This window comes from Dromiciops gliroides, chromosome 1 (genome assembly GCF_019393635.1).
Source record: "Dromiciops gliroides isolate mDroGli1 chromosome 1, mDroGli1.pri, whole genome shotgun sequence".
In the NCBI taxonomy this organism is placed as follows: Eukaryota; Metazoa; Chordata; class Mammalia; order Microbiotheria; family Microbiotheriidae; genus Dromiciops; species Dromiciops gliroides.
In genome coordinates, this window is record NC_057861.1 from 3,190,482 (window position 1) to 3,204,351 (window position 13,870).

Genomic DNA, 13,870 nt, shown 5'->3' on the forward strand with positions numbered 1-13,870 from the left:
TTTCTAATCATGTTCGATCGCTTGTTTAAGCCTCAAGCTTCATTGGGTCATTGGTGACTTCCCGTCTGCTCGGCTCCCTCTCTCTGATGGTCTGCTGGAGATGAGAGTCTAGAGTCACAGACAGACTGACAGAGCTTGGGGGGACATGCAGAGCTCTCCTAAGGACCACTGGCTCTGAAGCCAGAAGGTCTGGGTTTCCAGTTCCAGCACTGGCCCCTCACGATCTGTACGATCTGGGACAAATCTTTTCATTTTCTCTGGGCCTCATTCTTTCCATCTATACAATGAAAGGGTGAGGGGTGGGAAAAGAAGCATGGGTTTGGGGTTCAAATCCTGGCTGCAGGAGTTGGGGCAAAACCCTTCCCTTCCTCTGGGCTGCCGTTTCTTCTTCCTCTGTAGAATGAGGCATTGGACCTTGACCCCTGAGGTCCCCCCAGAATCCACGATCATCTCACCTTGCTCTATAGCAGCTCCAAGAATAGGGGCCCATCGATGTCTTCTTGACCCCACCCCCCCTGCCAGTGAACAGAAGCTCATTCCCTACCATGCTTAGCTAAACTCTGTCGCTCCTCCGTCCTGAGTGCTGTGTCCTGGGGCAGCCGCTGACTGTTTAGAAGGCCTGGCAGCCGTGGATGGGAGAGACCCCCCGAAGCTTTCCCTAAGACGCTGGGGAGAGAGGAAATGGGGGAAAGGAGACGCCAGGACGCTTCCTTTCCTGAGCCCACACGACCCGAAGGATGTGACCATAGCAGGAACGTCCCGCCGCGCCTTACTCTACCCTCTAGAAGAAGTGAGTGGTCATCCTACTGCGCCATAACATGTCGCAGCAAGGTCGGAGGCACTCACCTGTCCCAGGGCATCCCCTTCCTACTTTTGGAAGGCACTGAGTGGGAGAGTTTCTTCCCTGACTTTGAGGGATCTGGCAATCGAGGGCTCCCATCCATCGCTCATCTCTTGTCCTCCCTAGTTATGGCTGGACTCAAAGCCCCTCATCATCCTAGTAACCACTTCTGGCCACTCTTTAGCTTGAGGATAGAGACAGAGGAGGAGGCGAGAGAGAAATAGCAACAGAGATACAGAGAAAGAGAGAGAGAGAGAGAGAGAGAGAGAGAGAGACAGACAGACAGACAGACAGACAGACAGGACAGACAGACCAGAGAGACAGAGAGACAGAGAGACAGAGAGACAGAGAGAGAGAGAGAGACACAGAGGCAGAATGACAGAGAAATAGCAACAAAGACAGAGAGAAAAAGAGAGAAGAGATAGAAGAGACAGAGAGACAGTGGACAGAGACAGAGAGGAAATAGCAACAGTCAGAGAGACAACAACAGAGACGCAGAGACAGGGTGACAGAGACAGAGTAACAGAGAAATAGCAACAGAGACAGAGAAAAAGAGAGAGGAGACAGAAAGACAGAGAGACAGCGACAGAGACAGAGTGACAGAAATAACAACAGAGACAGAGAGAAAAAGATGAGACAGAATGAGACAGGGACACAGAGACACAGAGACAAAGTGACAGAGACAGAGAGACAGCAACAGAGACACAGAGACAGCAACAGACAGAGAAATAACAACAGAGTCAGAGACAACAGAGACATAGCAACAGAGACAGAGAAATAGCAACAGTCAGAGAGACAGCAACAGAGACACAGAGACAGTAACAGAGACAGAGTGACAGAGAGACAGCAACAGAGACCGTGATAGATAGCAATGGAGACACAGAGACAGTGACAGAATGAGACAAGCAGCATCACAGCATCCTCTGAGGCACGGGCAGGTCTCTCTAGTCCAGGTCATCTAGCTCCTTAGAACATGGGTGTGGGCAGCAGGCAGAGCCTACTGTTCGGGCTCTGGAGGATGGGACCAAAATTGGCCGATTCTCCCATTTTCCGGGGTGGCCCCTTGGGGAGCTCTTTGGCTGCTGTGAATGTCACTTGGCACCACACAGAATCCTCATCATTACTTCAAGTTCCTCGGATGCTTCTTGGTTCCCATCAGAAGAGGCTCTTGAGGTGAGGAGTGTATTGTGCCCATTTTGCAGGAGAGAACACTGAGCCTCACAAGGGAAGCGATGTGCTCATGGGCACAGAATGGCTAAATGCCAGCACGTGGGCTTAGGTGCAAATCTTCCAGCTTTGGGTTCCAGCTCTTGGCTCCGAACTGGATGCTTTCCCACAGGACAGGAGAGCTGGAATGGGCCTCAAGAACCCACCTTCCTCATTTCACAAATGAGGCCAAGAGAGAAGAATGGAAGAGTCTTTGAGGTTACCCAGAAGGTTGATGGAAGGGCTGAGACTAGAGCCGTGGTCTTGGGACCCTCGTCCAGGCTGTCTCTGCTGCTCTGAACCCCAGGTGGGGCTGAGACTTCTCAGTGTCTTCACTCCCGCTGATGGGAGGCAGGGTGGGGGGAGGGTAGGTACCAGTGAGCTCCCCTCAAGGTCAGGATTATCTGGCTTTATTTAGTCATTGTATCCCCAAACCCCTTGGCTGGACCACAACAGGTGCCTGGAGCGCAGAATGGGCCCGTCCCTAGGGCAGGGGCATGGGGCCTTGCCCCAGGCTGTCCCAAGACCTTCATCTCTGGCCTCACACTTCTCAGGTCTCCAATAGCTTTTATCCCCAGGGAGAGGTGGAGGGGGGTGGGAGAGGATAGGCAGGTCCCAGAAGAGGGTAAAAGGAATTGAATGGAGGGGGAAGGGGGAAAGGGGGAAGGCAGAGGAAGGGACAAGCGCGCCCCGTCTATGCTCCCAAATGCATGGGAGGTCCCCTCTGTCTCCCCTGGGGGCCCCTCCTCCTTCCCCTGTGACCCCTGTGGAGGCAAAGGCCAGAGGCCAGCAGGAGGCTTCTCCTCCCCTGGTCCCGAGAATACCTGGGTGCAGGGAGGCCTAGTTCTGGCCCTGACACAAAGCTTTCCCTTCTCAGCCCCTCTGTATTCCCTGTGACTGACTTTTTGTTCGACCAAAGCCCCAGAAATGCCTGGTTCTAATTACCCGTGGATTCCAGAAGCTAGAACTGGAAGCCACTCTGGAGAACATGCGAGTCGCTGTTTTACAGAGGAGGAAGCCGGGGCCTGGGGAAGGTGATTCCCTAGTCCCTCCCCTTGGCTGGGAGGCACTCAGACATAGGGAGCAGGATGGTGGAGGGAAGAAATGGAGAGACCTGAACGATGGGGCTGAAGGCTGGGTTGCCGGGGTCACAGGCTCTGAGAAATGATACAGCCTAGAAGTGCCAGACTGCGGGGTCGGGAACACCTGGGGGGACCCTGGGGAGGCCCTTTCACTGTCTCTGGCCTCAGTTTCCTCCTTTGTACAACAGGGGGGTTCCCTCAATGATCTCTAAGGCCCCCCCCTCTAAATCTTCACATCCTACGTGACCTTGGCAAAACCCTCCCTGGGCCTCTAGTTCTTGTCCTCTGCAAAAACGAGGAACGCTGGATTCAGTCATCCTCTTCTCTAAGTCTCCTTCCCCTAGTGCTAAATCTTTTTACCCCCGAGTCTCCTGGGGAAACCTGTTGTCGAGGGTCCTGGAATCCCCCAGATGAATCTTCTCCTGGAAGAAGGGCCTCATGGTCCTGCCCCTCTGAAGCCTGGAAGAATGAAGGAATTAGTAGGGGCTGGGGATTCGGAAGCCACAGGGCAGGTGGGGCATATTAAAAGAGAGAAATGCCAGGAAGAGGACCAGAAGATGACTCTCAGAAAACAGGTCTTCCCCCATGGGATCCAGGAGGAAGGTGGGGGGGAGACTGGCCAGGCTCAGCAAACATATTTGGGGGATTTTAAACAACTTCGGAATCCTGGGTTAGACAGGGGAACAGAGGGGGCCAATAAAGGCAGAGGGACTTGGGATCGGTAGTGCCTTCTCCAAGATGTCACCTCCGTTTGCACTCCTTCCTCATGTGTTTATTTGGTGAGAATAGGTGGTATACAATGTGATAGAAAGAGAACCCCCCCCCCCCCCACACTGTCTAGCTTCTATTGCCCACTCTTGTTCAGGTGTGTAATCATAGAGAAGTCCCGTCCCTTCCCTCTGAGACTCAGTTCTTCCACTTTGCAAGGAAGGGGCTAGGTTAAATGTTCTTTGAGTTCCCTCCCAGCTCCTGACATTTATTCCATTTTCCACAACTTTTGCCAAGTGCATGACTATGGGCAAGGTGCTGGGTAATACAGATGTAGTGCCTCCTTTGAGCCTATTTCTCTATTTCCATTCACATTGGCTGGCCTGGTCTGTAGAAGGTGGCTGCTGCAGATTTCTCAGGGTTCTGAGAGGCTAGCTTTCCAGTATTGTCTCTCTTGAGCCCCCACTGATCTGGTTTTCCTTCATAGTTGGTTTGTCAGAATCAGTCAGTTTTCTAGCAAAGGTATTTACTAGGCTGTATGTGAAAAACTGCTGGTATAAATCATTCCCCCCCAAAGCCTGGGGCTCCATCTCCCCACAGATACAGCAGGTCCAGGGGAAGAGTGGGCTTACACTTAGAGTATGATGGGATGATATGCATACCCAGTGGTCAAAGGGTAAACTCACAACTTTTGGTTATGGGAAGTGATTTCTTGAGTCCATCACTGCCGTTTTCTAGTGCAAGGGGCCCCACTTCTGGAGGCTGCTTCCTTCCTCCGCTAGCTATCCTTTATTTCTGTCTGCGTCAGTGTTTGTCCTCGGTATGTCTCTCTTTTCTAGGGCAACCATCTGTCTGCCCTTGGTCCGTTCTCTACTCTCAGCTGGAGCCTTGTCTCCTGTTGGCCCCTTGTCTGTGTTGATATGGTCAATGGGTTCGAAATATCAGCCACACAAGAAGGAGGAAGCATGGTTAGCAGTTCGAAAAGGGCTGGGGGTTTGAATGTTCCACGAGTCCCTTATGAGTTAACAAGGAGGCAACCCAAAAAGCTATGCTATCCTGGGCTCCAGGCAGGGAAGGATGGTGTGCAGGAAGAGGGAGGTGATGCTGGCCCTCTGCCCTCGGTCATCTGAAGAACTGGGTTCAGTGTGGATGCCCCACTTTCCAAAGGACATTGATAAACTGGAGAGGGAACAAAAGAGAGGCAACCAGGATGGGGAAGAGCCTGGACTCTGTGGCACTGGAGGATCCGTGGAAGGGAAGATTTAGCTTGGAAAGAGAACGCCGCTGGTGGGTGTGGGGCATGGGAGCTGTCAATATCTGAAGGGCTTAGTCTTGTTCCAGTTCAGGAAAAGGGGCAGTGGGGGGTAAACTACAAAGGGACAACTCTGGCCTGTGGTCAGAAAAAACTCGGAGCTGCGCCCCAGAGTGGAATCAACTGCTTAGAGAGGTAGTGAGCTCCCTCCCTTTGGAGGTCTCAAGCAGAAGCTGGACAGTGACTTTTCAGATCCAGTGGGGGATCCTTTCCTGCAGAGGTCAGCCTGGATGGCCCTCGAGGGCCCTTCACAAATTTAGTGACTCCATGGAAGGAAAGCTAGATGAGGGTGGTAGTGGAGGACTTTATTGGTCAGAGATGGGATTTTGGAGATTATTTCTGGGCACAGTAGATGGTGAGAGCAAAGATAACAATGAAGGGGGCACCTACGTGGCACAGTGGATAGAGCACCGGCCCTGGATTCAGGAGGACCTGAGTTCAAATCTGGCCTCAGACACTTGACACTTACTAGCTGTGTGACTCTGGGCAAGTCACTTAACCCTCATTGTCCTGCAGAGAGAGAGAGAGAGAGAGAGAGAGAGAGAGAGAGAGAGAGAGAGAGAGAGAGAGAGAGAGAAAGAACATTGAAGACAGGCTAAGCAAAGGGGATTTTGAGTGGGTCAGTTTGGCTGGGATGAAAAAGTATGGGAGCAATCCATCAATAAAAAAGCATTTATTAGCCACCACGTACACCAGCAACAGAGACTCACGTGTAACAGTCCTAGCTCTCAGGAAGATTGCATTCTGTTTGGGGAGACAAACAAGTCTGTAGAAAACAAATGCAAGGTCACCAGGGGAGGTAGAGGAAGGCACTAGCAGCTTGGAGGTTAAGGAAGGATTTTATGAAGAACAAGATGGAGGTGAGGTGGGAGGCTTTTCCAGACAGTTTAAAGGGATGTAGACCAGTGTAAGGAACTGAAAGACCAGTTTGGGGGACAGAAGCGCAGGGTAAGGAAAGGAAGGTATAAAAAGACTGCAAAGGTAGGTTAGGGCCTGGCAGAAAGGCAGACGTGCTCCAAGACAGTGAGGGAAGGTTGGCAGGTGGGTTGGTCAGAGTTGAGAGGCAGGGAAGGTGGTGATCTGGAGACAGTTATGGGTCCAACCGGCTGAGATTTGGGTTCAGTTTGACTCTGTCACTTCTGAGCCGGGTGATTCTGGGGAGCCTTTAACTGTTAAATGGGAGCACAAGTAACTAACACACATTTGGAGCTGGAAGAGACCTGGGGGTCCTTTAGCTCAACACCCTCGGAGGCCCAGGGGTGGGCTTTGGATTCATTCAAAGCCACATAAGACCCTAGATGGAGGACTAGAAGCACCTTCAGAGGCTATTTAGTTCAGCCCCCCTTCACTTTATAGAGGGGGAAACTGTGGCTTAGAGGAGTTAGTTGACTTGACCAAGGTCTCCAGATCTCCAGTCCATCCTTCTGCTGGGATCAGGGCTTTTCCTGGGACCAGAAACTGTAGCCAGGTGAGGCTGGGGTCTGCCCCTGTATCTTCCCCAGTCACCCTGATCCCGCCTGGGGCTTGTGAAGGTCATTCTGCAGTCCCCAGGGGGCAGAGAGCGCCCCACCTCCTCAGGGACCGGCGCTCTTGTTCTGGTCTGCATCCGTGGGCCCCTCTGCTCTGTGGGGGTCCCCGGCCCCAGCCCCCAGACAGCTTTCTCCCGGCTGCCTGTAGAGGCCGCCGCCGCTTCAGAAATCGCCGCCCTTTGTCTGCTGCGGCCGGGCCGGGTGGGGCGCCGGGCACTGAGATCTGGGGTTTAGCCGGGGTGTGCTGGGCCCCGCCTGCGGGAGGGTCTCAGGGCCCCGCCCGGGCTGCTCCTTGAGCCCTCCGGAGCCTCCAGCTCCCAGGGCCAGGTGAGCTACGGGTTCCGCCTCTTCCCCTCCCCTCTTCCCCCCAGGCGCTGCCTTCTTCCCCTCCAGGTTCCGGCCTCTCAGCCCAGGCTGACACAGCACCCCGGCGCCCCCATCCCCAGCCAGGTCTCAGGCCTCTGGCCCGGCTGTCGGAGCGGCCGCCGCCTCCCCACGCTGCTCTGTGCCTCTGGCTTGGTCTCTATCTTGGTCTCTTTGCCTCTCCTTCTCCTTTGCTGTCTGTCCTCTCCTTTCTCGCTGCCTCTCCCATCTTCTCTCCTGCGCCTCCTCTCTCTCTCTCTCTCTCTCTCTCTCTCTCTCTCTCTCTCTCTCTCTCTCTCTCTCTCTCTCTCTCTCTCTCTCCCTGTGTCTGTCTCTTTCCTCTCCTCTCTTCTCTTCCTCCCCAGCGACTCTTCTCCCTTCTCTCTTCCTTTTTCGTCTCTCTCCTCCGTTTTCTCTCTGATTCGGTCTCACTTTCCTCTCCCTCTTATCCATTCTCCCCTCTCTCTCCCCTTCCTTCCATTGGTTCTCCCTTTCTCTCTTTGTGTCTCTGTCTCGATCTCTTTTCCCTCTCACTTCTCTCTCCTTCCCTCCACCCCTCCCTCTTCCTCCCTCTCCCTTCCCTCCCTTTTCCCCACTTCCCGTGCCCCTCCCTCTCTCCCCTCCCCCTCCTCTCTCCCTCCTCCCTTTCTGTCCCCCTTCTCTACTCTCTCCTCTTCTCTCTCTCTCTCTCTCTCTCTCTCTCTCTCTCTCTCTCTCTCTCTCTCTCTCTCTCTCTCTCCCTTCCTCTCCCTCCCTTCCTCTCCCTCCCTTCCTCTCCCCTCCTCCCGTCCCTCTCTCTCTCTCTCTCTCTCTCTCTCTCTCTCTCTCTCTCTCTCTCTCTCTCTCCCTCTCTTCCTCCTCCAGCCGGTAAATCCGATCCAGGCGGATTCTTCTCACGTCAAACCACATGATCCCATAAAACATTCATCCCCTCTCCAGCCCGGCTAGGAGCCCGCATCCATCGCCGCGCGTCCCCGCCCGCCCGCCCGCCGCGCCCGGCCCCAGCCCCCGCTCACCTGGACACTCGAGCCACCCACCAAGAGACGGACAGGAAGTCCGACGAGCACATAGACCGACGGACCCCCCTCCCCCTGCGTCTCCCCTGGGAAGCGGGAGCGGAGCTTCGGCCGCGACTCGGCCAGGGCTGAGGGTCACTGCGCCCCCTCCCCTCCTCTCCCTCCCCTTCATCCCTCGGTGCCTCCATCCTTTCCTTGCTCGCTGCATCCCTCTCTGCATCCCTCTTCCGTTCCCTCGGTCCCTCCGTGCCTTCCTCTTTCCCTCCCGCCGCGGGAGCAGGCCGCCGGAGCCGGAGCCTGGATGCGGACCCCCGGCCCGGGGCGGCTGCGCCTCCTTCGCCCGCCCAGTGGCCCCCGCGGGCCCCCACGTGCCCGGCGCCGGGCCCCCGCAGCGGCCGGACGGACGGACCTTCTGCCCCAGCCGCGCCGCCGCCCCGGCCCTAAGATGAAGAGGGCGTTTGCCGGAGGTGAGTGAGCCCAGGAACCTGAGGGGGAGGCAGCGAGGAGGCATAGACCGAGGGATGGAGGGACAGAGGAGAGGAGGGATGGGGCGCGCCCTGGCTGGGCCAGGCAAGCGGACCTAGACCCGGGGGCGGGGACCTAGGGCCCGGCCCCCTCCCATGTGCACGCCCGCTGGGCTCCGCAGTGCCAGCTTGGGGATGGGGGCGTCCTAGTCCTGGGACAGCACTGGGGCTGAGACCGGCCGAGTCCCTGCCTGGTATTGGAGCTGAGACTGAGGCAAAGACGAGGTGGAGGCAGGGGCTGGTGCTGGGTTTGGGGCAGAGGCCGGGTCTGGGAGAGGCAGAAGCCCAAGCACAAGGAGAAGACCCCTGGTTGTGTGTGTGTGTGTGTGGGGGGGTACGGCAATAGCTGGGCCTGGGACACGGGAAAGGGGATCGCTTGGTGCGAGGCATGGGATTGAGGCTGGGTTAGACAGGGACCGAGGCTGCAGCCGGCTCTGGGACGCGGCTAGGGCTGGCAGCTGAAAGCGGGACGGGGCTAAGGCTGGGGCTGGGCCAAGCTGGGACAGGGACAGGGACAGGGACAGGGACAGGGATTGTGCTGGAGGTGGGGGTGAGGGGAGGGGGTGGTGCCTCTCGCTTCCTCCCGAATTCCAGCCACAAGTCCAGCCTGGGGCAGTCGGGGTGGGGTGGGCGTCGGGGGCCGGGTAGGGGAGCGTTGGGGAGAGAGGAAGAAGTGGGTAGAGGTGCGGCGGCGCAGGTAGGCACATAGGCAGGCAGGCAGGCAAAGTTCTCTGCTCGCCGAAGTTTGCCGAAGCTTTGGTCAAATAGCTGGATGGGAAGAAGGGAGAGGCTGCTGAGAGAGAGAGAGAGAGAGAGAGAGGAGAGAGAGAGAGAGAGAGAGAGAGAGAGAAGAGAGAGAGAGAGAGAGAGAGAGAGAGAGGAGAGAGAGGAGAGGGTGGCGGCGCGCAGGGCCCAGAGGGGGCTGCGGGCCGCCAGGGGGGGTGGGTGCGGTTTGCGGTTGCGGTAGCCAAGTGAGATGAACTGGGGTCACTCGCTTGGACTGGCAGAGTCCAGCTTGCTCGCGTTCTCTCTGTTGGTGCTGGGCCCTGGCCCTTCTGCCTCTCAAGAAGCAGGCTGGTGATGTCTGGGTCTTTGCATGATTGTTCTTCTCTTGCTCTCCTCCTCTCCCCTCCCCCCTTTCCCCCCCTTTTTTCTTCTCTTTCTCCCCCCCTTTTCTTCTTCCCTCTCCTCCACTTCTCCCTTCTCTACTTCCCTTTCTCCTCTTCCTCTTCTTTCTCTCCCTCCCCTCTTCCCTTTCTCTCCCTCCCATCTCTTTCCTCTCTTTCTCTTCTCCTTTCTCCTCTTCTTCCTTAGCTCTTTTCCTCCTTCTCCTTCCCCTCTTCCTTGTCAGTGATGCCTAAATGGGGAGAGAGGGCAGAAGAAGCCCCAGGGGCCAGGCAGTGATTAGCTTTGTGGAGGGGGAGGTATCCCTCTCCCTTTCAATGAAGGGGTTAATGGGTTGAGTCTATTGGAACCAGCAGGCGCTGGAGAGCAGGATCGGGCCATGATTCCTGCACCAGGGGCCTCAGTCTTAGGACTTCTTCCAGGAAAGTCCTGCTGGCTTATTTCAAAGGTATGAGGCTGAAACTCACCCTGAAATTGCACCAGGAACTCCCTAGGCTTCTGCCTTTTCCTTCTGGAATCAATCTCATTTGGTGGTTTCCTAGGCATTTGGCTCCCTGAGCTTGGAGAGGGTATGTGGGAGGGGGGAAGGGACCTAGAACCTGGAGAGGCTTGCAGGGGGTGCTCCTGCCTCCATTGGCCCCCTGGGCTGGCCTGGAAAGGGTTGAGACTGGTTATCTCTGGGCAGAGAAGCTACGGGTGGGAGAGAGAGGAGAGGAGAAGAGAAGAGAGAGAGGAGAGAAGGGGAGAGGAGGGGAGAATTGGCCTTCTTCTGTCAAGCAGGACCCCCATGTGACCTCTCCTGCTGGGGGAGGATGGTTGGAGGAGACTCCGATGAGAAGGGTGGAGGCTTCTTCTCAGGCTGACTGCTGGCAGACTTGCATTGTCCCCAGTGGCTTGCCAGGCTGCTGAGAGAGAGAGAGAGAGAGAGATGCCCAGTGCCCACTCCTGAGGGGGGTGTCATGCATTAGGGAGAGTCCGGATTCTGCAGCAGCTACATGGGGCTGTGCATACGCCGAGTGGAGAGTGGGCAGGACCATGTAGGGGTGGGGAAGGGGGGGGCAGAGTCCAGCTCTTCATCGGGCTGTGAGAACCTGGGGCTGAGGGTGTTCTGGAGCTAGTCTAGTCTGCCTTGGACTCTGGAGGGCTTGGCCTCTCTCCCTTCCTCCTCCTCCTCCTCCTTCACCAGTTCCACTTATTGGTGTGTGCCAGCGTGATAGTACACAATGCAAAGGTTGTAAGAAATCAGTCTTCAGCTGGTTCTATTCTGAATGGCAAACGATAGAGGAGAGGCGGCACCTTGCCTGGCTTCTGGTGAGGACCTGGGCTCCGACTCTGCCACGGACTGGCTGTGTCCCTCTGAGGGAGTCCCTTCCTCTCTCTGGGCCTCAGTTTCTCCCTCTGTAAAATGAGGATTTTGACTTAGATGACTTCGTGTCCCTTCTAGCTGTGCATTCTGTTGTCTTATTTGAGACAAACGTTTCAAAGCACAGGGTTTGGGGCTTTCCTGATGAGTATACATCCTGCCTCGGCTCCCCCCCCCCTCCTCCGAAGCTCCATATGTCATGCTCTTTACACTATCCTTGTGATGCAAAGCCCCTAGCAGCTTCCAAACCAAGATCCCTCTCTTCTTTCCTTCTTCCTCCTTTCCTTTCCCTCCCCCCTACCACATACATGCACACACTCTTAATATGCCCCTCCCCCTCCACTTATCTCTATAGTTGGGGAGGACTCCCCTCTCCATCCCTCCATCTCTGCTTCATCTTCTGTCTAACACCTGCCTCCTGGCCTCCCACCTGACTAGGGTGTCAGGAACTGTTAGGTTCCTACAGTTAGAACACTGAACTGAAGCCACAGTGATCCAGGTCCTGGTTAGGGTTCTTGCCATCTGCGTGAGGTTGGGCCCCTTCTCTGTGCTTTTTTCTCTCATCTCAAGAATGAGAGGTATGGATTCAAAGGGTTCTAACATCTTTAACCAGATCTGACTTCTTGCTCTAATGCCCCTCCAAGTGCTGATATTCCTGTTTCTCTGTTCCAAGGTCCTCATCTCTGACATTCTCTGTTCTTTTTTGGGGGGGGGGGCTAGTGAGGGGTTAAGTGACTTGCCTGGGGTCACAAAGTATGTGTCAAGTGTCTGAGGTCAGATTGAACTCAGATCCTTTCGAATCCAGGGCCAGTGCTTTTATCCACTTCGCCACCTAGCTGCCGCTGACATGGCCTGTTCTATTACCCCTCTCCAGCCCTGGTATTTGATATTCTAAGGGGTCTCCCAGCTCTGACTTTCTCTGTTCTAAGGTCCCTTCTAGCTCTGACATTCTGTGTTCTAAGGTCCCTTCTAGCCCTGACATTCTGTGTTCTAAGGTCCCTTGTAGCTCTGACATTCTGTGTTCTAAGGTTCTGTGTAGCTCTGACATTCTGTGTTCTAAGGTTCTGTGTGATCCTCTTCCATGATTCTATGCCCCACAGCTCTGAGGGGATACAGCCCCACAGCAGCATGCACACAATCTCCCTCCGAGTTCCACTCCTGGGCTTGCACCTGCCCTTGCTCTCAGCCACATTCACCCCCTCAGCTCCCCCTGCTATTCCCCTTGTTCTTCCACCGGGGGCCTCAGAGCAGCAGCCGAGCACCTCCTGGCCTCCGGAGATGGGGGAACTTCATTCCCAGCTCTCCGCCCAGGCACAGGGAGCGTGGGGGGGAGCTCCCCCAGCCTGGGGAGCCACCTGGCCGCTGTTAGCCGGCCGGAACCGGGCCTTCTTTCTGCCTCTCCAGGAGTTCCTTTCCCATTCTTTACCCCCCTCGCCTTTCTCGCCCTCAATAACAATCTCCACTTAGCAGCCTGGGTGTGTGCTCTGCGGCTGCAGCCTGCGGCAGACAGAGGCAGCCCACCTTGATGGTGCCTGGTGCCTGGCACCTGGCAGACAGCCCGTAATGGACTGGCTAGGGGGGTGTTGGGTTTCACCATGTCTCAGCCCAGCAGCGGGCTCTGGGAGGGAGGAAGGGGAGGGAGGAAAAGAGCTTCACCTGCAGCCTTCTAATTTGAGAGCCTGGCTAGCCTGGTCCTACATTGGGTTTTCTGGGTTGAGCTGCCGAGCCAGAAGGTGCTTGTCTTAAACAATTCCTGGGACCCACGAGATCCTGGGACTGAGAGCAGCAAGGGAGCTGGAGTGTGAATCTCTGCTTTGCAGAGCAGGGAATGAACACCAGAACAGGAAGTTGCTCGCTCCGGGATGTGCGCACGTGTGTCTCGGTGGGCTGCTGGGGGTTGGAGGAGAGAGCCGTTGACCCTCTCAGGGCAGAGCCTCCCTGCCCTCCCCCCAGCCCCCACATCTCCGAGATGGTCTGCCTCTGACGCTGCCAACCACTGCGACCTTGGGCACATCATTGCAGCTCCCTGGGCTCAGGCTTCCTTATGCGTGGGGCTGGGCTGGGTGGCCTCCGAGGTGTCTGTCTCTAGAGATGTGGCTTGGCTTCAGGCGCTGCCTCTGCCGATGGCTTGCTGGGTGACTTGGGGGCGTCATCTACAAGGGAAGTGTGAGAGGCAGGGATGGTGGGCGAGTCGTTGCCATGGCCAGCAGTCTCCAGGCCAACATTCTATGGTCATTTACTGAGGGTCTGCTCCATGCCAGCCTCCCCGTACCGTCCTGTAGTACACAAAACTAAAGCGGGCGTTCTCCTGGGGTTAGGGCATATGTGCGCACGCGGCGCGGTGGGTGTTGTGAAAGAAGACACAACACGAAGCAACATCTTTATGGGCAAGTGGATTCACATAGCCCAGAGAAGGTGAGGGTTTGGGGGCAGGGTGACGAGGGGTACCTGGATTGAGCCTTGAATGATGACTTGCATTTGTAGAGGTGGCTTTGAAGAGGGTTTTTATTCTAGGCGTGGGGGCTGAGAAGGGAGCTTAGAGATGAAGTGTCGGGTGCAGGGCACCATTCTGGCTCATTGACTAGTCTGGGGTCCTCGGTTCTGGCACGCTGTGCTCTATGACATCATGAAATATTGGTGTGCACTCGGGTACTAGGGTGGGGAGGGACCGGGTTCAAATCTTAACCTTTCACTTCTTGGTGGTAGAATAGGCAAGTCTCTTCCCCTGTAGGGCCCCAGGCTCCCTCTGTAAGATGAGGGAGGGCCCCTTGAGGACCCCTCCAATTTAAAGCCAACTTCAC

The 13,870-nt window shown here is 56.0% G+C and overlaps 1 protein-coding gene across 1 annotated transcript in view; it reads left to right on the forward strand.

Annotated features, from left to right (window-relative positions):
• Positions 1 to 7,822: 7,822 nt before the first annotated feature.
• The window catches only part of RTN4R (reticulon 4 receptor), a 114,612-nt gene continuing 108,564 nt past the window's right edge, over positions 7,823 to 13,870 (forward strand). The window contains 1 exon segment of the mRNA XM_043976648.1: positions 7,823 to 8,524. Within this exon segment, the coding sequence (XP_043832583.1) occupies positions 8,359 to 8,524 (166 nt within the window). The 5' untranslated portion in view covers positions 7,823 to 8,358.